The following is a 24,368-nucleotide window of genomic DNA, read 5'->3' as shown; positions in this document are numbered from 1 at the left end:
ACCATTCTAGACCAAAAGCAGAGTACATAGTCCACCACATCTTGTGACATGGATGAGCAATTTCTTTCACATCCCTCCTTTACTAGACTGAGGAGACCTCATACAGGGTGTCCAAACAGAAGCTCAAATGTGATAAACCCTACTCCGTTCTGTGGCATCTCCCTGTAGGCGAGCATAAGGCATGGCAGGAGAATATCCCATTTTCTCCTCAGGTGCTCTTCCAAGCCACCCATCATGCCTTTCAGGGTCTTGTTGAACCGCTCAACAAGCCCATTGGTTTGTGGATGAAAGGAGGTAGAAAACCAGTAGGTGACGCCACACTCTTCCCACATAGCCTTCATATATGCTGATATGAAGTTTGATCCCCTGTCAGAAACGTCTTCCTTGGGGAATCCAACACGGGAGAATATCCCAATCAGAGCCTTCACAACCATGAGGGCTTTGATGCTCCTCAGAGGAACAGCCTCAGGGTATCTCATGGCTTAGTCCACCACCACCAAGATATATCGGTTCCCTGAGCTGGTTTGAGGATCCAAAGGACCCAGAGTATCCATGCCTATTCTCTCGAAAGGCCGCCCATTCACGGGTAGTGGAATTAAGGGGGACTTTGTGGCACCAACTGACTTGCCAGAAGCTTGACAAGTTGGGCAGGACCAGACAAATTCCTTAACTTTTATGCCAAACTGCAGCCAATAAAAGTGCGCAGACAACCGGTCCGATGTCTTAGTCACTCCCAAGTGACCGGTAAAATGAATCTGGTGAGTCAAATCCAAAAGGAACGTTGTGTGGCATTGGGTAACCACCCACCTTCTGGTGTCCTCGCCCTCAGAATCCTTTGGATCACTGTACAGGAGTCCATCCTCCCACTACATTTTGAACAGTCCAGGGGCCTCGCCCCTAACCTGCTCCTCTGCCTGGTTCTGCAGACCCACCAGAGTGGGACACTCTTTCTGGGCTGTGTAGAAGTCAGTCTGATCTGGGTCCCCAGCTGATGCGAACACATCCAGCTTGGGTAGACCTTCCAATCTGCACCCACCTGATCCTCCACCTTAGGTTCCTGCACAGCACCAGGCAACTCTATGGTCACAGGGTCCCCTGTTACCAAAGTAGGGTTCCCGTGGTTACAAGCCCGGCTTCAGCAGGAATAGGTGACTCAGCAGTCTGTGGAACTGGACTAGGGGCTACCGGCCACGCCGGTCTTTCCAACAAGCCCTCTGGAAGCACTCCAGACCCTAAGGCTTTCAGAGCACTCAATCTGGCATTCTCTTTGGCCCTTAATGTTATGTTATGTTAGGTAAATTTATATCGCGCAAGGTCACCCGAAGGTATCATGGCGCTGAGGAGGGAGACCATATTCAGCCAAGTAGTCAAGAACTCATCATGTATACCTAGAAGAGCGTGGTTTTAAGCCTGTAGCCACCGAGTCTATTTCGGCATCAGGAAGATCATTACCGAAAAGACATGGGACAGGGATGGAGTCTATCACCGCTACACAGCGCTGAGTCGTTACACCTCGCCAACTGAACTCTACTATCACCAATGGGCACTTACTCTTACCATCAAAGCCACTTACGCACAAATCAGGCCCATCAGTATACTGGCCTGGCGATACCCACTGCCGGGTGACAGAGGTGACACTAGCCGCTGTGTCTCGGACCACAGGAGTTTTGTGTCCATTGATGTACAGGTGCTCTAGATAGAGTTCAGTTGATTATTGGGAACTGGGATCTCTTCTGGAGATCCGATACTGAAAAGAGGCTGACTCCATGCTCTTTATGTTTACTTCTTGTAAGTTTATTCCAATTTCTTAGTTACAGTTCCACATGAAGACATATAAGATATACATACAGGACAATAGCTTGGACAACACTGGCTCCCATCACCCAGGCAGGCCAGCTGTAACTGCCACCACCCAGAACTCTCACAGATAACATTCCATCATTCACTTGTCATCATTCCACGTGACATCACTAGCTGCACACTTCAGACAAGCACTATACAACAGACCTCCCTCCTTTACCCAACCACACTTACACAGAGCACGTTACATACAGGCACTACACAACACACCTCCCTCCTTCTAAAACACACGTACACGTGCCACACCACTGGCAGACGAACACTCCCATGACAAATTCTCACCATCGGACATCACACCCAACTTACTACATTCCCTGAACCTATCAAAATCACCATACTCTCTCTGCCTATTCCTGCCATGAATAGACAACTGTGCTCTCACCCCAGGACCAAACCCGCCGAGGCACTGAGCTGCTTCACCTACGATCTGACACCATGACAAAACTTCTTCGCCACCTACCACTCACTCCCGCCTCAAAATCGCAGGGGTCCAGGCTGCCACCCTGGAACTCCAGCAGGCCTCTAGACTGCCACTCTAGAGCACAATCAGCCTCAAAGCCCCCAAAAAGCCAACCACAACCTCCACCATCAAGGAACTCATAGTGGAAACTCAGTACACACACGTCGACTTGACAAACCAGGCGCATTCCACCACACCACGTTGTACAAACCTACCAAACACATTGAGAACGGTGGCCACACACTCCCAATGCCATCAACAAATACTGGCAAAAATGAACGCTCCAATCAGCTCAGATGACATCCCCAAACAAGTCAGAACATTGAACCCATAGCATAAAACAAGGTCCACACTCAAAACCACACGTAACATAGAAAACATTTTTCTCATCACCTCAGGACATCACCACACCCCATTCCAATGGGTCATTGCCAGGCATCCCCAGCTACCCTCTTGCCATCAGCTACATACTGTTCCCTTTGATGAGAAGGGTGATAAACCCTAGAGGAGGCGCTATCTCCCCTTAGAACAACCACAACGTTGTTCAACCTTTACCTAAAATCAAGTAAGCTTCACAAACCAAACCAATCTCCAAACCTGAGTTAAATAAAAAAAAACAGATCTCCTTTAACTAAAAGAGTATAGGTGCTACCTCGCTCTAGAACAACATCATGTCTGTGCAACTTCTACCAAATAAGGTAAACTCCATACCATACCAATAACGAAACAGGAGGACACAACTACCTCCCACAAACTACATAGCCCAAACCACACCAATCACGCATTACCCATGGGTTACGTTGCATGTCTAAAAAGACGCACACGCATTATCCATGCTCACAGTGAATGCACTCATTACCAAGCTCTCACTGACTCTCTCCAGCTCGACACATGAATTGCTCATTACATACAATGTCATAGGAATCAGATTGATGCATGCATTCCATAACCATTGCTGTCATATGTTTTGCTGTGAATAAGACAAACTGCTTAAACCCGTAGTTTTTTCTCATGACATACCATAACCATATTCTGCCTTAATGAAGGCAAAACACCAAAACGGGGGTGCGCTGTTGCGCTCGACGAAGATGGCCACCTGATTCACTGCTCCGACCCTTGTGGCACTCTATCTGTAAAATCTCCTGTTTGCCCCGATACAGCGTATAGCCGACTCCCGGCTTGGGTCACTGACCGGACTGGGAGTCTACCACGCGAGTTTCGCCCGCCGAGCCGCCTCTGCTGCAGAGTTTCAGCCCGCCGCGGGAAGGGCGGAGGCGGTTGCCCTCCGGCCTCCGTGCTCGGCTCCAGGAGTTCCCGCCCGAGCTCCGCGGCCTGCGGCCTACTGTGTGGGGGAGGGGCGCCCCACTCGCTCTGTGCGGCTCGCTCCGGCTTGGCCCGTACTGCACAGCGGCCTCTTCCTCCTCACCACACTGGATTCCAGAGCGATCCGCTCCGCTGCCCCGTCCTGGGCGGTGTGCTGTCCGAGACCCGAGTGTGCATCGATCCTACCCCGGATGGTGAGTGTCCCTGGCCCGATATCCTCCACGCCCACTACACAGCAGCGGACCCTGCCCTCTTCCTCCCGGATTTTGGAAGCTTGCTTCCCCTTCCCTCCTTCAGCCATCTGGGGTTGGCAGTCGGTATGACCACCTCCGTTACGGTCACGGAGACAACCGATCCACCCGGCTGTTGGGCCTACTACTGCGACTGATCCAGGGCCCCGGCCCTCTCCACTTGCTTCCAACGACCTGCACCGAGCACCACCCGTCCTACTGTCTCATACAGGGTTGGTCCCCTACACTACTTCAACACCTGCGACACCTGCTCCTTGTATCTCTCCGGCTGCTCATTGTTTCTAGGGTCCGGACCCTCTGCGGAATTTCTTGAAAACTTCCTGGGCCCTCCTCCGGTTAACTTGCTCCTGCATGGTTTGACTACCCCGGCGTGCCTCCGGCGGAGACGCCATATTTCTTCCGTCCTGGCGCTCGGCCTCCGCTCATACGCTGCCTGCTTGATCCTGGAACCTGCTCTGGCCACCATATCCACTCTCCTGTTTGGTCTCCGGGGGCTTAAGTTTATTCCCCCTCCGGCGACATGTCGACACGAACCGGCAAGAAGCAATCCTCCATTAATATTTTCACTAAACCCTCGGTGGGCCCCGGGGCGGAGGCATCTACACAGGACTCTTCCCCCTCACCCGCGCCGGAACCATCCGATTCCCAGAAGAAGATGGAGTTTATCCGTGAGGGGTTCACCACAATTCATAGAAAGCTGGATGATATGAATGGCACGATATCCTCCATTAAAGCGCATATGGAGAGAACTGATGGTCGTGTGACCGAGATTGAGGAGCGTATGAGCACCGCCGAAGACGGCCTAGGTTCCCTCCGTGCGGAGGTCTCCATACTATCCACCCGTGTCACTGAGGTGGAGAAGAAGAACGAGGACCTTGAATCTCGCTCGAGACGCAACAACCTTCGCATTGTCGGGGTGCCAGAAGACGGTATACAGGAACCCATGGAAGACTATGTGGAGGGTATGTTGCTCCAGCTCCTTGATTCCCCAAAACTCTCCCCGCAGTTTGCGATCGAGAGAGCCCACCGTTCACTCACGGCGAAACCCAAACCTGGTGCACCCCCAAGCCCGATCATAGCCAGGGTCTTAAACTTTCGGGACCGTGATGCCCTCCTCAGGGCGGCGAGGGCCAAGGGGGACCTTCTCTTAGGCGCGGCCAGGATCCATCTATATCCGGACTTTTTAGTGGCTGTTCAGCGGGAACGTAAGACCTTCCTGGCGGTGAAGAGGAGACTACGCGACCTCCAGGTGAAATATTCCATGTTATACGATGCTAAACGGCGCAACGAAAATGCAAACCGCGTTTACTTCTTCACGCTACCCGAGGAGGCCTCCAGGTTCATAAATGAACGCTTTCCCGGCTGAAATGCTCTTGCAGCAGGCGCTGCTACTGGCTTACCACAGCTTAAGACATTTGTTCAATGGATGCCCTTATATCCTGCCTCAGTACTTACCTGTTCCTCTGGCATTCTGACATTACCTAATGTGGTTCCCATAAGACCACCTGTTCGCACCTGTAACAAATACTGTTGGTATCTTTGATGTTTTTCACCACTGTTATTGCTCCCTGCTCATTGTCCTAACGCTACGTGACCGGGTTAACCCCGTTAAATTGGTTCGTTATATGTTTACCATGCCTACCCCTTCCCCCACGGGACCTCCCTTGGACGGAAATTGATATTAGTATCGGGCATTATGGTTATCCTAATATTGCCTCATGGTTCGGAGCATCGCCGCCAGGCCACCTCGCAGGCCCCCCAGGCGTTGATGCCACTGTTCTGGTTTTGGTCATTTCCATCCACCCGTATTCCTCGATGGCTACCCCTGGAGGGTTGAGTGAGGAAACTTTGACATTTATGAGCTGGAACGTACGGGGGCTGGGTAATTACAAAAAAATGAGGCTATTACAACTTCAGGCCGAGCGTCACGGGGCTAAAATCCTGTTCCTTCAGGAGACGCATGCATGCACAGAGTATTGTGACAAATTCGCTAAAACATGGGGCCCACAAAGGTACTTCACCACCTACTCTACACAGAGCCGCGGAGTCATGACCCTTATCCACAGGTGCCTTAGATTTGTCCCCACTGCTACGATAATTGATCCCCTGGGCCGGTATGTGCTTCTCCATGGCACCCTACAAAATAGGGAAGTTATCCTGCTAAATATATATGGTCCCAACATTGACGACCCCGACTTTTACACACATCTTATAACTCTCCTGGATGGCTTTCCTCTGATACCGATTCTCTGGGGAGGCGATTTCAATACGATATTCGACGTGGATCTTGATAGATCTGGCTCCAGACCCCGTCAACTCTCCAGAGCTGCATACACCACACTTTCCTCCCTTCCTCGCTTAGCCCTGTTTGACGCTTGGAGGTTCCTCTACCCCAACTCCCGCTCTTATTCCTTTTATTCCTCGGTTCACGACTCCTTTTCCCCGATTGATAGATGGTTGTTATCCGACGATCTGATGAAGACCGTGTCTGGTATGGCAATCCTTCCTAGGACCCCATCGGATCACTCCCCAGTGACTCTCACCCTATGTTGGGGTCTAGACCGGGACCAAACTAGACACTGGAGAATGAAACCACTTTCTCTCCTTGATCCGGTCTTTAGCTCGGAGATGGGGTCGGCGATCGAGGAGTTCTTCGAGATCAACACCAACACCGTGTCTTCACAGGCCACCCTATGGGAGTCCTTTAAGGTCTATATCAGAGGCTTTGCCCTTTCCAAAGAAAATGGTATCCTCAAAACTATCCGTAGGGAAATCGCTGGAAGCGAGGCCACATTATCTGCGCTGGAGGCCCAGTACGCTCTAGACCCAACCCCGGAAATCCTTGCGTTAATTGGCACGGAATTGGACATCTTTCGCTCGCTCGCAGACCGCGAGCTGAGGTTTCTTGATAACCCCGGTCGGGCAAGGAGATATGGTGAGGGTGAACGTCCTAGCCGGCTCCTAGCTAGACTTCTCCGCCGTGAGTTCGGTGCCCCACCTATTCCCGGAATTGAGAGACCTGACGGGTCCCTGGCCACCTCCCCTGGTGATGTCAATACCGAATTCCTTTCCTTCTATCAATCCCTATATGCACACTCAGACAACGCCACTACAGCGGAAATAGATGCTTACCTTGATAAACTCCCCCTCTCGGCCCTCTCTCCCGAAACCATCGGGTCCCTTGAGAACCCACTCACCCCTGAGGAGTTCTCGGAGGCCATAGACTCCCTATCTTCGGGCAAATCCCCAGGCTCGGATGGTATACCAATCGAGTTTTATAAGCACTTCAAATCACTCCTACTCCCTCGTCTGGCAGCACTCTGGGAGGAGTCGGTGGAGGCAGGTCAGTTCCCCCCCTCACTCCGCGAAGCCACCATTGCAGTCCTCCTAAAACCTAATAAATCCTCTACTCAATGCGGCCCTTACCGTCCGCTTTCATTGATCAACTGTGATGTCAAGATTTATGCCAAGTCACTCGCTCTACGTCTTATCCCCTTCATGCCACATATCATTCATCCGGACCAGTCGGGATTCATCCCGAGCCGCTCTACCTCCTTGAATTTGAGACGCCTATTCAACATTATAAGTAGAGTAAGCCCAGGTGTACACGCGGTGGCCCCGACTCTTGATATGCAAAAGGCCTTTGATTCGGTCTCGTGGAGCTATCTCTGGCGGGTACTTGACAAATGCAAATTTGGCCCCACCTTTGTCTCCTGGGTCAGGCTACTGTACTCCAACCCAGTGGCCAGAGTCCATACCGAGGGCCATTGTTCCCCCCTTTTCCACATTGCCAGGGGCACTAGACAGGGTTGCCCCTTCTCACCCCTAATCTTCGCGGTGGCAATGGAGCCGCTTGCTGACATGCTTCCCCAGAACCATTCGCGTAGGGGTCTGCGTACAGCTGGCTCCTCAGATATAGTCTCTCTATATGCTGACGATGCTCTCCTCTATATTCGTTCCCCTGAAGTTAACCTGGCCCCAATACTGCAAGATATTGCTCTATTTGGATGTATCTCTGGTCTCACAGTGAACTGTTCCAAATCAACCCTCTTTCCGCTCACTCCCAGTACACTCCCACCTCCCGATACCATGGGATTCACATGGGCCCAATCTAAATTTACTTATTTAGGCGTAGTGGTGTCCAGGCACACCGAACGGGTCCTGGAGGAAAACTATCAGTCATACCTTGCAAATCTTACAATAAAAATACAGGGCTGGAACAAACTTCCGATCTCACTGGCGGACAGGATAGGGGTACTGAAGATGGTGGTACTTCCCCAACTACTGTATAGATTTGCCAATATTCCGCAATGTCCGGGAGCTGACTTCTTTCAGGCGCTGACACGCACCCTAAACACCTTCCTCTGCCACTCGGGCGCAGTTCGCCTTAAACTCAAGACCCTATCCGCCCCCATGGAAGCTGGCGGCTTTGGGGCACCAGACTTCCTTAGGTACTGACTGGCGGCACAACTCCAACATACTGCACACTGGTTCAATACTCTGGACCCCCCTCCCCATGTCAGACTAGAGAGACTATCAGTCAGTGACCGTGACATTCGATCTCTTGTGATCACACCTATGCCAGTGATATCAGACTCAATGGACCCAGCGGCATGCACATCCCTGGCCTTATCCAAATCTTGGCAAATACTGGGCACCACCCATCCCTTCCACGGTAACCTCCCAATTTGGAATTTCCTCCCGGAAGTCCCACGAGTCCCACCCTCTGTAGTTCGTTCTTGGGCCGAGGCGGGTTATGAATTGCTGCGTGACATATTCAAACAGGGTAACTTCATTGAGTGGCCTGACCTCCCGGCTTACCTCAGACGGAGACCCTCCGTTTGGCTCCAATATTCGTCCCTCCGTAGGGTACTCAAGCACAAGTACACATGCTTCCCAGCACTGCCTCCCGATGAACCTGCAATCACCGAACTAACCTCACCCATCTCCTTGAGGGGCAAAATCTCGAGACTATACACTCTGCTTCAAACCAGATCGCCCCCTACATTCCCCAAACTACGGCGCTCCTGGGAGACTGATCTCGGCCTCGAGGTGACCGATGAGCGCTGGGCCCATATGTGTTCACGTATCCAGGGTGTCTCCTTCAACTCCTGATTCAAATTAATTAAATTTAAGGTGCTTCACAGGTACCACTACACCCCGACCAGGCTACATCGCATCTCAGGCGACTCCTCCCCTAGGTGCCCTAGGTGTGGATATGACGATGCTGATTATATCCACATGATATGGTCTTGTCCCCGACTTGCTCAATTCTGGACCTCAGTATGCTCTACTATGTCGTCTATCCTTGAATCCCCCATTCCCCTATCCCCAATGAAATGCCTGTTTCATGATTTCCCCGAGCTCCACCGTGACTCCAGAAAACTTGCTGGCCTCTGTATGCTACTTGCTGTGCGCACAATTCTGCTCTGCTGGCTTAGGCCTACCACCCCTACTCATGCACAGTGGCTCAGGGCAGTGACGTGGGCCTCCGACACAGAAGAGTCCTGGGCGATACAGCAGCCCGCCCACTCCAGACCTAGAGATATCTGGCTGAAGTTTCGCTCATTTATGTCTCCCACTGACTCCGACTCGGATCCTGTATCCCCAGCCCCCTCACCTAGTTCATCCCTAGGCGGTCCTTGAATTTTTATTTTTTATTTTTTTTTTCCATCTGTTTATGGTCCGACTTCCCATGTGTCCCCCCATGTGCATATGTTGATTCTTTTTTTCCTTTATGTGCTTCGTTTATACAAACTGTTTATTTGTACCGATTGAACTGCTCTGATTTCATATGCCTTATTGTTACTCACCTGTACCTGTGTTACCAAGCTGAATAAATAAAAGTTGAAAAAAAAAAAAACACCAAAACCAAAACTTTTATAGACCTAAGGGTCCATATCCACTATTAGGCTCCATCACAAAGCTAACAGGCCAAAGCCTTTTGAGGCTCCTAAGTAAACCTAAAAGTCCATAGCCATATAAAGTCACTAATGGCATGTGCAATATTGCTGAAAATCCTCAAAATGATTAAAGTTATCACACACATACTAATAATCTCTTACAACCTATCATGCATTCATTGCACCTAATGATATGCACATTAGTGTCCAGTGTGCCATGGTGATTGGCACTCCAAACCTGCAATTCCTCAAGAGATTACGCTAAACAGCCTAAAACACCACATATTGTCATACCATAGTTCACATAACTTATTCATTTGCACAACTAAACACCGTAGTTTTAGATGTGTATGTATCTTGTTATACGCATGCACTTTTTCTGCATCCAACAAGTGCGCACAGGTACCTAATTTGACAATCACCCATCCTAAACCTTAAATGTTAGCCGCTACCTGACGCTTCACTAATTGAGACGGAGCGGCATGTGACATAGAGACCTTATAGTGCACCATCCGAAAATGTCATTGCAACCTCACCGTTGGCCGTTACCAGGCATTTCATAAATATGCGATGCAGCGGCTTCTTTGCACGATTAGTTTCCATTCGCTTCCAATTCCTTCCCACGCACCGTCGTAACACAGCAAACTCCATATTGCTGGTATACAGTTACCCGGACCTCTATGGCACAGGTCCTTTGAACACATCCCAGTACAGTTCCTTGAACAACTATGCTCCCAAAGAACTCAGGACCTTTCAGATCTCCCCAAAAAAAAATTCATACTGAGACTTCTTCCACGCGGACAAATAAAATGTCTCACATAGTATCACATCCTGCTAAGGTCAACTTCAGAGTTCGCCGCTACTGTACGCCTCACTAAGGCGGAATGGCATCATTTCACCCGATTCAGTTACTGCGTGCCTCACTATCTGCGGCAGAGTGGCTTCCATAAACAAAGCTATTTTTCACATTCCTTCCTGATGCAACCACGTGATGCTCTCACGTTGCGTCCTGAAAATTAGGACCTTTACTCTAAACCTGCGATGCTATGGAGCCGCTCCTGCAGCCTTTATTTATGGAACATTGGGGGAACTGTTATACCGTCACCATTCCATTCCTTCGCCAACTCCCCACGGCCAGTCATGACATCACCATTAGGCAGCATAACCATTGAAGCTCCGTGTTCCCAACCGCCACACGCTAACAGTGTGAGACTGGGACCATTACACATTACCCATATCAGATGCAGGGTGAGGGCACATTACGTAATATGCCACGAACAACACAGTCCACTCACATTTCTCATGTTATGAGCTGCCCATTGCACGGTCCCACTCCTGATACTGGACAGCCCATTGGGAACATTTAAATACTTGTCGGAGGTATGCCGCCCTGGTGGGGGGGGCTTTGCTGGGACGACCGATTCCTCGGCCATGATTAATGGGTGCCCCTTTCACATATGATTTCTTCAAGAAACCCCCCATGACCTTTGCTTTCTGGACAAGTTCCTTCTCCTCTAGCCCAGGGGCACAACTCTCCTTGAGGGTTATTAGTAGCCGGTCCCAATTAACACATGGTCAACATCCAGTTCCTTCCCCTGCTCCCTGGGTGATGGGACTTACTGCTTCTGGGGGCGATGTTGTCCTTCTTGGAGCTTGTCCTTCCTGCACCCCCCCGCAGCAGGGTCCTTCAGTGATTTCTTCTCCTTGTAACGTAGGTTCCCTTTTTCCAAGACTGTCTCGTCGCCCATGAAAAGATGCTGACTCCATGCTCTTTATGTTTACTTCTTGTAAGTTTATTCCAGCTTTTTAGTTACAGTTCCACATGAAGACATATAAGATATACATATAGGACAATAGCTTGGACAACACTGGCTCCCATCACCCAGGCAGGCCAGCTGTAACTGCCACCACCGAGAACTCTCACAGATAACATTCCATCATTCACTTGTCATCATTCCATGTGACATCACTAGCTGCACACTTCAGACAAGCACTACACAACAGATACCATTACCACTCAGTGTAACCAATCCACTGGTAACCAATCCACATTCGGCCACTCCCTAACTAATCCCATTTCGAGGCGCCCTGTTCGAGATTCATTGCAGAGTGGTGAGACGCGCAGCAGACCACGTACGTGAGGAAACTGTTACTCCATTGTGCTAGTGACCGCAGTTTGGACCAGAGGCACGCATATATCTTTTGACAAAGACAGACTGATTAGACACTGCATAGCAGACCACGAATGTGAGGCAGTTGTTACTTCGGTTTGCTAGTGATTGTGGTGTCGACCAGAGGCCAGCCCTCGGGATTGTGCAGTGGTCCGCATAGGTATTACAACCGCTGTACTTGTAACAAGAATATAAAATGACATAAGATTGTTAAGTCCCTGCATAGCAGCTCAGGCCAGAAGTGATGAAATCGCCTGAGCATTTAGGATTTGGCCCACAGATTTGAACGACCTCCAAGATAACAGTTGGAGATGATGTCTCCTACTCCATGTACCCTGAAGTGAGGAATATTGTGTACTCAGCGTCTGTCCTGAAGAAGGTTGGGATAATGGAGGGCTACTGAAGCCCAGAGAAACTAACTGAAACACATGTCGACTAGCATTATCTGTTGTTTAACAGATAGAGACATCCATACAAGAAAAGTGTGTAAAAACATTTTGTAAATAAATTGTGTTTATAAGGTCATATACATTATGAAACCAGTTGTCAATATGGATGAATAGGAATTGTTTATGAATGGTTGAGTGTGTGTGTGCGATAGAGAAAACTGAATGGAGTTTTTAACTACTATGTGATCGATTCATGATTGGTGAAAACCTATGTTGTTCTAGTACCACTAAAGGATTGTTTAGAACTTTGAATACATTTGATTTCTTGTGTAAAAATATTCAGTGATTAGTCTCTTGCCATTCTCGATCTAACGGTCCATTTTGTTGTATATATCTAAGGGAAATCCTCCTTTGAGAGGCCCACACTAGGGATGGCCTCTTCCATGAGTCCACATGCACTATTGTTTGCGTGGGTAAGCCCTTGCAAGCAGGCTCCCCTTTCCTATGGCCCAGCTCCTTACACACGAAGCAAACTTAGGGTGGTGAGAACGCAGGTGTCCCAGTGTTAGGGGTGCCTGTGCTCTTCTTTTCGGTGTGCACGGTTGAAATAGAGTTTGGGGGTTTCCCTTTGCTCTTTTGGGGACATGACTTTGAATAGGATTGGGTTGGACCTTTGTCCATCCCATCCTTGTTTACTTTTTTGTCTGCTGATTTCTCTTCCGGTTTGGGTGTGCTCGTCTGAGCCTTTTTCTGGACTAGAATACTAACAAACCTGTCGGCAGCCTTTGCAAGCTCCCTAGGATCTGTAATAGTCTTGTCCACAAGATGTTGGTGTAGGTCAAACTCACACTTTTTCAACACATGCTCACATCCTTTAAATTTGTCATCTTTGTTACCAGTCATCCACCCGCTCAGGCATTTCAACGACACGTGTGTGAATGCTTCAAATGTCTGCCCACATTTCTTTCCGAGCTCTCTGAAGCTCTTTAGATACTGTTCTGGAGTTTTACAGAACTTCCTAAGGAGGGCTGCCTTCATGCTTTCATAAACGGGTATTTCCTCAGGAGTAAACTGAAGAATTGCATCAGTCCCGGGTGTCGGCAAGCAACTCATCAGGGCTGCAACCCCACAGTACCGCATCCACCTCCTGCAGCTGGAATGCCAGCTTGAGCACTTCAAACCAGCCCAAAATATCTTTCCCCACCTCATAAGCCTGTACTAAATCTTCGGGGATGTGCCGTCGGGGCTTATCCCGGGCCCTTTGGTGTGAGCCACTACTGCTGTTCTCGCTAGAGGCGGATCTGTTAGCCTCTTTCTGCTCTTCAAGCGCCAGCTTGCACAGCTCTATGGTGACCTTGTCCCGCTGTTTCTGTTCCTCTATCGCTAGTCTCCTCTCCTCGAGCAGGAGCTTCCTAGCTGCTACCTCATTTACAGCAGGAACAATTACTGGGCCACTTAGATAATGTGCTGAGGCCTGGGACATGCAGGATGCTGCATTAGCCCCTGTCCTCACTGACACTCTCGAGTTTAGAGAAACCACACTTGGCCCCAGGAGGGATGACTGGCGAGAGACACTGCTCATGCGGTCATCCTCGTCATTTACCCCCTGCAGAAGGTCTTGTCCGTTCGGGTACCCTGGCCTAGCCCCTCCCCTGCGGTCTTCTCCCCAACCGCCCTCGCTTCTACCGGTTAAGTGCGCTCCACAAATAAAAACTAAACTAAACCCAAGCTTGGAGGCTGGTCAGCAACTCAGGTTTATTAACCTTAGTGCTGTGCGGAAGTCCCCTCTCTTGACATAAGACGTGCAGGACATCCTTGGTCATGCCTTTTATAGTCTCCATGTCAAGCTCCATGACTATTACTATTACCAAGCAGTGACTAAACGTTGCCTGCAAAAGTACGTTTATCGTTGGGTGACTAAGCTGTGCGCAAGGCTCCAACCGACCTGATCGCTTGCCACCAATATGACGAATCAACTTCAAGGGCACCAATGGTCCAGGGATGAATATCGGTTTATAAACCATCAATCAACCGCAACCTTTAGTACACCAGAAGGGATCCGAACAGATTGGAATGCAAGTAAATTATAAGACCTCCTTGTCCAATTTTGGTAATGTGGACAGAACGGCAGGTTTATCTCTGCAAGGTCATGGATCGTTAGTTAGTTGCAACACAGCGAAAATACAGTTATTACCCAATGATAAAAGGGACTGTCCAGTCAAGGTTGTATACAAATATCTACTTTATTATTACTACAACAGACAGTTCTAGCACGCTACAATTACAACGCACACTGTAAAGAAAAACCGAGGACAGACAGTTTTACAAAGGAAAGGGATGCACTCTGGATACCGACAAGAGAGTAGTTGGTAAAGTAAACATTCTTATAGTTAAGATTCTTTAGTTTCAACAACAAAGGGGCAAAGGGTCGTAACTGTCTCTAGTGGCCTTCCGAGAAGGTCCAAAGGTGCAGAACCACAAAGTCCCTGGTGCTGAAGAAGTTCTTGGTGCTCGAGAGTGTTGAGGCGGTTTCAGGGTGCTTTGCAGCCCGTGAGATAGAGTTAGTGGCGGGAGACAGCTGCAGTTACCAGGCGGCAGGCAGTTCGGCAAGCGAGGCTGGACCGACGTCTGCAGGCTGTCCGGTGTGGTGGCTCGGGCCAAGAATCGTTCTCTCTGTGCTGGTTGGTGGATCTGGAATGCTGGTCGAGGCATCTCGGACGGCTCTGGTGACTGCAGCGTGACAACAGTCAGCGGTGCAGACGGATGCGGTTCGAGGACTTGACTGTCTCGAAATTGTCCTTAAAAAGATGGACGCTGAATAATGCTTCTGTGGCACTCCTCTTAGCTTCTTCGCAGGAATCGTGTCCTTTCAAGGTAGACGGTGCAAAGCTCAGGAGAATGATTGCAGGCAACAGCGTTGTCCTTTGTCCAGAGACTCTCTGGCACTTCCCACCTAGGAAGCTTGGGAAGCTTGCTGTCAGAACCTAGCAGGGCGCACTGTGTGCTGGCTGGGTATCAGTTCTGCGGCTGCTGGACAGGTCCTCTAAGTCCAGTATCTCCCTCTGTTCCCTGGGAGATATTTAGGGGAGGGATCTTGTATCCCTCTTTGAACTCCTGGCCTTCCTTCAGTGGTGGAAGATTTAAGGTAGACTGTACATTTAGCTCAGGTCCAAATGAGTCGTTCTTCTTACTCCTTCGGAAATCTTCAGGTGATCTAATCAGTGAGGGGCACAGCCCTCTTTTAAAACCAAACGGGCCCCAGTGATTGGTGCAGGTTAAGCCCACCTTAATGAATCAATCCTGAGTCCCCACCAACAATCTTCAGTGATGCTTCAGGTCAGAATCAGGGCACATGGCAACAGACAGGGGAAGCATGACAACATTTACTTCTAAATCCCACCCATCTTCCTGTCTGCTGTACATCAAAGTGTTTCCCTAATTAACTGAGCCCTATGCAACGCTTGGTCACAACATGGGCCTCGTTTGAAGTAGGGGGTTGCAGGCAGACTTTCATCTCCTACAATTCACATACTTCCCTGCTATGAAAGGAGTGGTTCCAGACAGGACATTCACTGCCCTTTCATACCAAGGAGGGGTGTTAGTACCAAGTTGACACATTGCATTACAAAGAGGGGTTGGTTTCTGGTCTCCATTGTCACTTCCTGCACCCAGGCCTTCCCTGAGGCCTGCTAATTAACATTCTTCAGTATTTGCCACCACCAGCAAGGTGTAACAATGGAGATGCTAATCTGTGTGGCCTTGAAATGCTAATCAGGCTGCCCATGGACAGAGGCGTTGATGTACCCACACATGTCAGGTGTCAGCTACACATGATAGGGGAGGGAAGTGCTGGTAAGCTGTGTCCTCCCAGAAGACATGACTATATTTCTGCTGTGCGGTGAGCGTGGAAAATATGTGCGGGAATGGCCCCACATGTTTTCCAGAGGTTGATTTCCGATCATACATTCTTTTAATTAAATAAAAAATAAAAAATCCCAGGCGAGCGTACTCTTCCTGTGCGGATGGTCGAATTCTTCACACTTTGTATATATGTTGTAATGTTCCGGTGCAGTGTGGTACATTCCGGCGGCTATCCTGAACCTCTGGGAGTCTGGGCATGTTCAGGAGAGCTAAGTGAGTTGGTTGTTATGGGAGGCTGACGAGTTCAGGAGAGCTGAGTGAGTTGTTGGTTATGGGAGGCTGACGAGTTCAGGACTGATGAGTGAGTTGTTTGTTGTGGGAGGCTGACGATTCAGGTGAGCCGAGTGAGTTGGTTGTTATGGGAGAGTGATGAGTTCAGGAGAGCTGAGTGAGTTGCTTGTTGTGGGAGACTGTTGAGTTCAGGAGAGCTTAGTGAGCAGAGGCGCATCTAGCGGTTGCCAGGCAGACAAATGGCGACCGGGCCCCTGTGCCAGGCCCCGCCCCTTCCAATTCCGTATGAACGACCATTAGATCCGCCTCTGGCGGCATCCCTGTGCAGTGGCACCTGCACTGCCTGCACTGACGCACGCCCTGGAGGTGGGGGCTGCGCCACAGGAAGACCCAGGACAGGCGCTGTCCCTGGCCCAGTGAGTCAGAGGTTCGGGGCCCAGCTCAGAGCAGGGGGAATTCATGAACCGCAGCAGTGCGTATGGCAGCTGCCTGGCTCCATGGCAGCACACGGGCTGCCATCAGGGGCCCACCTCGTTACCTCTGTGTCTCTCTATCTGAAATTTCTTGAACGCACAGGGACCTCTTGGCGTGGGGATGTTTTGGTGCGCCGTCGTGAACCTGCACCTGTAACATGAATCAGGTGCAGTTCATACAAGGCGGATGGACCCATACTCAAAGAGTATTGCATTACATTGTCCATATTATAAGTGGTGCTTCAATAGCCATGGCATTGTACATAAGGGATTTTTATAGCATGACCCTCAAGAGAGCAAGAAGCACTGTACCACAAAAAGTGAGAATAGAGGGGGTGGCTGGTGGGGAGATAACATCCCTTGGGAGGAAAGGGCTTGAGGTTATCTGCAAAGCAGGACAGCCTTTTATGGGCAGCACCACAAATGGTTGTCCTGCGTTTCTGGAGAAATTGTAACATCAAAGCAGGAACACGTAGTGTTGTTAGGTATATTAATTTTTCACACACCGCAGTTCGTGGACCTTGGCACAAAGAGCAAGCAGCGTGTTGATTTTGCAAAAGTTGGGGTGCTCGGCTCATCTAACTGACTGAGGGGACACTAAAACCAATAACTGCTGACTATTTTGGAATAGGATTCTGTAAAGATAGGTAGCTCAGTGGGTGAATGAACCTGTGTGTGGCCTTCATGTCACAGGTTTCAGTCTGGATAAGGTGACTCAGCATTTTACCCTCCTGAGATTCAAAAGATGAACGCTGTCTGTTTGGCAATATCAATACTGTTATGATGAGGCAGAGACCACATATATTAAGAGGTATTTATTTTAAGTATACGGGTGAACAACAGGCACTGCACCTGGCTCAACATCCCAACAGTAAAGTAATTCCAGAACTCGACATAGTTCTGGAATCCAGTAAATGAAAATACAACGTCATACAACGTCATAAAGATCTAACAGAGATCTTAACTCAACACATCTCTCTCCTTATACATATCAAACAGTTATGCCTAACGTTACTCACAACAGAAATCCTTGAAATGAATAGGCATTTTTTTTACACTAGTTTTAGTGTCCATGACAGTGGCATGCTCGTCCACCTCATTTCTCTCGTGATGCATCTCACTTACCTCTCCTTCTACGTTCACATTATCACTCTCCACCACCACTCCATCATTCTCTACTGCAGAACATTTGACCAACCACCCTTTTGACCAACATTCACCTCCATCCACAATTACCACACTGGTGCAATCATCTTTGGCCCAATAAATTTGCTCTCCAGACACTTGGACCCACATTTGGGATTCTTTATCAGCACAAGATCTCCCACAGACCATTTCATAGTCTTGCCATTTGCAGCAGAGTCAAACCTATGTTTATATTCACTTTGTGCCTGTGTTATCAATTTCATAATTTCTTGTTGGTCAGCATTCACACACCCTGACAACTCCAACCAACCATGGCACAGCTTGGTGGCTGGCTGATGGCCCTTCAACTATACAAATGGAGAAACTTTAGTGATGGAATGAGGTGTGATGCAGTAACTCCACACCATCTCTTTAAATAAGCCTGTCCACAACCACCCTGAACTAAAATCCAACTGTATCCCTCCTTTCAGAAATCTATTTGCCCTTTCAACTAATCAATTCGCTCTGGGGCGATACAATGCTGTGCGCACCTGATCTCTCCGAACAAAACTGGACCCCATTGTCTGTGATAATTTCAGCTGGGAAGCCCTCTCCGAAGAAAATACACTCAAGAAACGCTATCATTTCACTTGTAGTGGCTTCCCTCAAAGCTCTCCACTCTAACAATTTAGAATGGTAATCGACCATCGCCACCACAAACCTGAATCCATCTCCTAACCCCTGTATGGGACCCATGATATCCACTGCAACCTTCCTCCAAGGTTCACACAGAACCTGTACAGGAGAAAGCGGAATTTCTCTCACAACTTTTCTTTTTTCTCACTCCTCTCACACTCCCTACATGAACGTACCTTCCTTTCCACCTCACTGTCCATACCAGGCCACCAATACGATTGCCTCAATAATCTTTTTGTGCCCCCCATGCATTTGTGACCTTGATGAGCTAAATTAACTAACGTACTTCTGGCTCCCGAAGGGGGAACAATTTTGGATCCTCTCCTTACCTCGCTACCATCTTCTGAGAGACTTAATTCCTCTTTCACTTCATAAAAACAATCAAAACTCTTATCCAAAACCTCTCTGCCAGGCCACCCTCCTACAGTCCATTCCTTCACCTTAGATACTGTTGCATCTTCTCCATCTGCTTCAAACCACTCTGTTTTACTCCCAGCACTACTCACAACATTGGCAATTATCATGTCCTCCTCTCGGATCATTCCTACAGAATCCCCCACCATCTCGACGGGAAGCCGAGATAGACAATCAGCTACCACATTCTCTCTACCTGGTACATAGCACATCCTGAAGTTGTACCCAATCATCCACCTGGAGATCCTGGGTGAACCCTTCGCCCACCCACTACTAGTGATCAACTGCACCAGGAGCTTGTGATCAGTTTTAACTTGAAATTCTTGACCCCACAAGAAAAATTTAAAATGTAAGATCGCCCCAAACACAGCTAGGGCTTCTCTTTCTATCACAGAATAATTATTTTCAGCACCTCTTAAAGGCCTAGAGGCAAAATCGATGACATGCTCCTCCTTTCCTGAATCAACCTGACTAAAGAGTCACCCAAACCCAACAAACTTACATCCACTAATAGAACAGTCTTTCTACCACACACAAAACCACCCAAGGACGGTGCATTCCCAATGCCATCCTTTATTTTCATGAAAGCCACTTGGCACTCCTCCGACCGATTGAAGTTAACTCCTTTTTTAAGCATATTCCTCACAGGACTAGATATGGTGGCAAATTTGTTGACACATTTTTTGGTAGAACTCAGCCATACCCATGAAAGATCTTAATTGTTCTTTGTCCGCTGGAGCAGGAGCTTTGCGTATGCTCTCTACTAGACTGAATTTGGTAGAAACTCCTTGTCCTGAAATTTTGGCCCCTAAATACTCCACTTCTTTCACACCAATCCTGCATTTTGTTCCTCTGTACCGTGAGACCAGCATTCCTCAACCTTTCTAGCACGCCCCTCAAAACTACATCATGTTCCCTTTCACTGTCAGCATACACTAGTATATCATCTTGGAACACAGCAACGTTTCTCAATACTTTCAACACTTCCTCCATCACCCTTTGGAACACCGAGACAGCTGAGGTCAATCCAAACGGCACATATATTAAGAGGTATTTATCTTAAGTATACGGGTGAACGACAGGCACTGCACTTGGCTCAACAGCCAACAGCAAAGTGATTCCAGAACTCGACATAGTTCTGGAATCCAGCAAATGAAAACACAACGTCATAAAGATCTAACAGAGATCTTAACATAACAAATACCTCTAACCAGGCAGCAGAGCCTGCTTTGGTGGGTGAGGAGTGCATAAAGCACTTATTTATTTATTTATTATACCGTTCTTCATCTGTTTCTCTACCATCCTCTCACCTGCGTTCTTCTCCCACACCATCGCCCTTCCCCTTTACCCACGACTTCCTCTTCCATCCTATGTTCCATCTTTCTTTCTCTTTACTCACTTTATATAATCTTTCTCACTCCCGCTCCCAGCCTCCCTGTCTTTGTTTATATTTCTTTCTCCTTCATTCTCATAACTTCATCTCACTTCTCCCTTGCCCCTCTTGTTCCTCTTTCGCATCGCCCTTCTCTGGCACCCATTATTACTTCTCTTGCCTTTCATCGTATTACCCTTGTCCCCCCTCCCATACGCCTCAAAAGCACTCTTTCTCTCTCCCTTTGCTTTTCTTTTCCTTGCCATCTAGCTCGCTCTCTCTTCCACTCCTCACTCCCCAGCTCACCGCCTCCTTCCCTTTCTTTCCTTCGATGCATGCTGAACCCTGAAGACGTGGTGTCTTGAGGCCTGCACTCTAGTCTTTATCCAGCGCATGCACAGTAATTCCTTGTATAACCTGCAATTCTTGAGTAGTGCTCTGACACTATTTGCCACTTTCTAACCTGTTGCTCACTAGTAGCCCACTGATCACTTAGTTGATGGTGCATCCATACCTGCCTTTACCATACTCGCTAGCCTCGCCCTACGGAGCTTCCATCGCCCATATTTCCTCAAGGTTTTGTATTTTTGTGAAAAATGTCCAAAGTTGTAATTACAAACATTGGATCCAAGTAGACTTCTTAAAGCCATTTTCCTAGGAAATTGTGTGCTCTACCAAGTAATTCTCTTTCCCCCTTAGGCTTGAAACATGTTAATTTCCAACATTAGCTTCAGGCTTCATCCTCCAATATTACCATTGATAGCAAAGCCTGATGAGGAGGCCAGGCTGTTTCCAGTTAGTCAGACCCCTAGGTAACTGCAATAAAGACAACTTAATAGAAAATAGCATTTGTCCCTAACTGCCATTGTGCACTTGTGACAGCAATTACCTCTGCCCACCCAAAGCTCTGCCTCCATGACTCACCCACCTAGGGCCCTGTGTCACATGCTGCCCACGGGGCCCTTTGCCTTAAATCTGCCACTGTTAGTGAGTTGGTGGTTATGGGAGGCTGACGAGTTCAGAAGAGCTGAGTGAGTTGGTTGTTGTGGGAGGCTGACGAGTTCAGGAGAGCTGAGTGAGTTGGTTGTTGTGGGAGGCTGACGAGTTCAGGGAGCTGAGTTTCTTGGTTGTTGTGGGAGGCTGCGAGTTCAGGAGAGCTGAGTGAGTTGGTTGTTGTGGGAGGCTGACGAGTTCAGGGAGCTGAGTTTCTTGGTTGTTGTGGGAGGCTGACGAGTTCAGGAGAGCTGAGTGAGTTGGTTGTTGTGGGAGGCTGACGAGTTCAGGGAGCTGAGTTTCTTGGTTGTTGTGGGAGGCTGACGAGTTCAGAAGAGCTGAGTGAGTTGGTTGTTGTGGGAGGCTGACGAGTTCAGGGAGCTGAGTTTCTTGGTTGTTGTGGGAGGCTGACGAGTTCAGGAGAGCTGAGTGAGTTGGTTGTTGTGGGAGGCTGACGAGTTCAGGGAGCTGAGTTTCTTGGTTGTTATGGGAGGCTGACGAGTTCAGAAGAGCTGAGTGAGTTGGTTGTTGTGGGAGGCTGACGAGTTCAGGGAGCTGAGTTTCTTGGTTGTTGTGGGAGGCTGCGAGTTCAGGAGAGCTGAGTGAGTTGGTTGTTATGTGAATGACAGCACTGAGTGAGTCCAGTCACGGGCACAGCTCTGAGTGAGTCTGCATACGCAGAGATCACTGAGCTCGCCCTTCTACTTCAGGGGTAAAGCCTTTGTGTCCTTCCTTGTACACAGATCACATTTTGCCTGAGGAGAGAGTATGTGCCGAAATGCTGGCATCATGCACGAACTCTTAACAGCCGGGCCATGACACTCTTGTGCCCACTACCTTGCGTGCAAAGATGTACACTTAAAGTGGTATGCTGTAAACGTATGGCATTAATGGAGGGCTGTTTCAAATTGCAGCTAACTTCAAATGTTGGCAAGTCGACAAGTAAATGTTTAATGCATGGCACCTGTTATATGCAGCGACTTTCTCATTTCCCAGCATTATAACAAAACAGAACAATGTGTGTATTGCCATGCCTCTAACCTCGTACCGCGAACTACCCTGAACTGTGTGATCTTGAGCAAAAGACTTTTGACCCATTGACTTTGGCCCTAAGCCTTTTCTAGCTGATCTCCTCACTGTAGTCTCTCTTGTGCAATTGCCCTGAGTACTTACCTGTTGGTTTTGCCTAATTTCTAATAACTTTGTCTTTCCCTCCCTTTTAAATTGCTGGAGTGCCATTTTGCTCCCACTTCATTTTGTGAGCTTAACTTGTCTGGAATTTAAGGGAAGTGGTGTGGTGTATTTATGATTGTGATTTTTAACTTGCTTAGAATAGTGAAATGTTATATAACTGTTGAGTAAATAAATATATATTCTTTTACTTAGAAACCTTGAGTCGGTGTTTGCCTGAATCATAGTCATGGCTGTCCTTGTGTAACTATTTGTACTGCTCACTTACTCTTGAGATAAGTCTAGCTGCTCCGCTACTGCTACCACTATAACTGTGTAGTACAGGCTTGTACGAAAGGTGAAATTGTACTGTCAATTGTAGTCCTAATTGTGTGTAGTGTTCCCAAAGGGTACTGCATATAATTCTGCCTAACACTGGCCATACTTTATTTTGTTATTTATTCTATTATCCCATGTATTGCACTGTCCCCTTTCCCTCCCCCCTGCACTCCCCCCTTCCCCTGCACTTGTGATCTAAATGACACTTGGCCTAGTAGGATCCTTGTCTGTCTTCCCTCTGTTCCCCCTCCCTTGCCTCGTCACGCCTTGAAACACTTGTGTATAGGCGTGTTATAAATGCCTTATCATATCATACTAAGCTACCACCTTGATTTTCCACAGGGCGAATGTTTCTATCCAACCTTCCACTGGTGTCGTTTCAATATAATATATCACGATATAATATCGGCATTAAGTCATGTTTCACAACGTTGAACAGCCCCGCCGTTTCCTCACACAACAATGCAGTCTGGGATTTGCAGTTTAATTTCCCTACTAGGCGGCTGGGCCTGCAAGTCCCATCACGCAAAATAATTTTGACTCGGAAAGAACAGCGTTACATAACTAAGTGACAGTTGTGTGCACCGGAAATGTGCAACGCCGTGACTTTTTATAGAAGCAGCCTAGTTCGCAGAGGTTTGTGGGCTGGTGTCTGGCCCGGGTATCTTACCTTTTAGGGAACCCACATTTGGAAAGGTTCTCTGCCTCTTCCCTTCTTCGTTCTCATTGTCAGCAGACTTGGTCGCCAGCAGGTGACGCTCTTCTTGGTTCTCGGCGACCGAGCGTCTCTGTGGACTCGGAGGACAGCCAGGCTTGGTATTTATGGTCCTTCTAGCCTCAGGGCTCAGAGGTGCGCGAGGTGGTCCCGGGTCCCCAGATCCGGACTGAAGAGGACCAGCAGTGCTGAGGTTTTCTCTCAGCCTCCCGGGGGAGTTGCCACCGGAATCCCGCTGCAGGCTGCCTTTCTTGCGGCGAGGATTTGCTCCTCCGTGGGTAGGGCTATGCCCAGGGATAGGTCTTCCTTCTGGCTGGTTCATGGTGTGGCCTGCTCGCGCCCTGCCTAGGGCCCTGGCCGGCGATACGTTCTGCTTCTGACCTGTTAATGGCGCGTCTTGCTCGCCCCGTCCTCCAAGAGTTTGGCAACTATCAAGAAAGGCGAGGAGAGTCCCTTTGTTGCCTGGCGACTTTCTAAAGCGGAAGCGTTTGCTGCACTTTCAACTGAGTCACCCGCTGGATACTGTTTGAAAACAAGCCCGGGGCAAAGCCATACCCTGATA

General features: G+C 48.7%; 1 protein-coding gene across 1 annotated transcript in view; it reads right to left on the bottom strand.

The window, feature by feature from the left end:
* LOC138580167 (C-type lectin domain family 2 member D-like) overlaps positions 1–24,307 on the bottom strand; it is a 227,957-nt gene extending 203,650 nt beyond the window's left edge. The window contains exon 1 of the mRNA XM_069650497.1: positions 23,762–24,307. Within this exon, the coding sequence (XP_069506598.1) occupies positions 23,762–24,128 (367 nt within the window). The 5' untranslated portion in view covers positions 24,129–24,307. The remainder of the gene's footprint in view (positions 1–23,761) is intronic.
* Between the last annotated feature and the right edge of the window lie 61 nt (positions 24,308–24,368).

Source organism: Ambystoma mexicanum, chromosome 3p, assembly GCF_040938575.1.
Source record: "Ambystoma mexicanum isolate Mex_15411 chromosome 3p, UKY_AmexF1_1, whole genome shotgun sequence".
In the NCBI taxonomy this organism is placed as follows: Eukaryota; Metazoa; Chordata; class Amphibia; order Caudata; family Ambystomatidae; genus Ambystoma; species Ambystoma mexicanum.
This window is presented reverse-complemented; position numbering and strand designations above follow the sequence as displayed.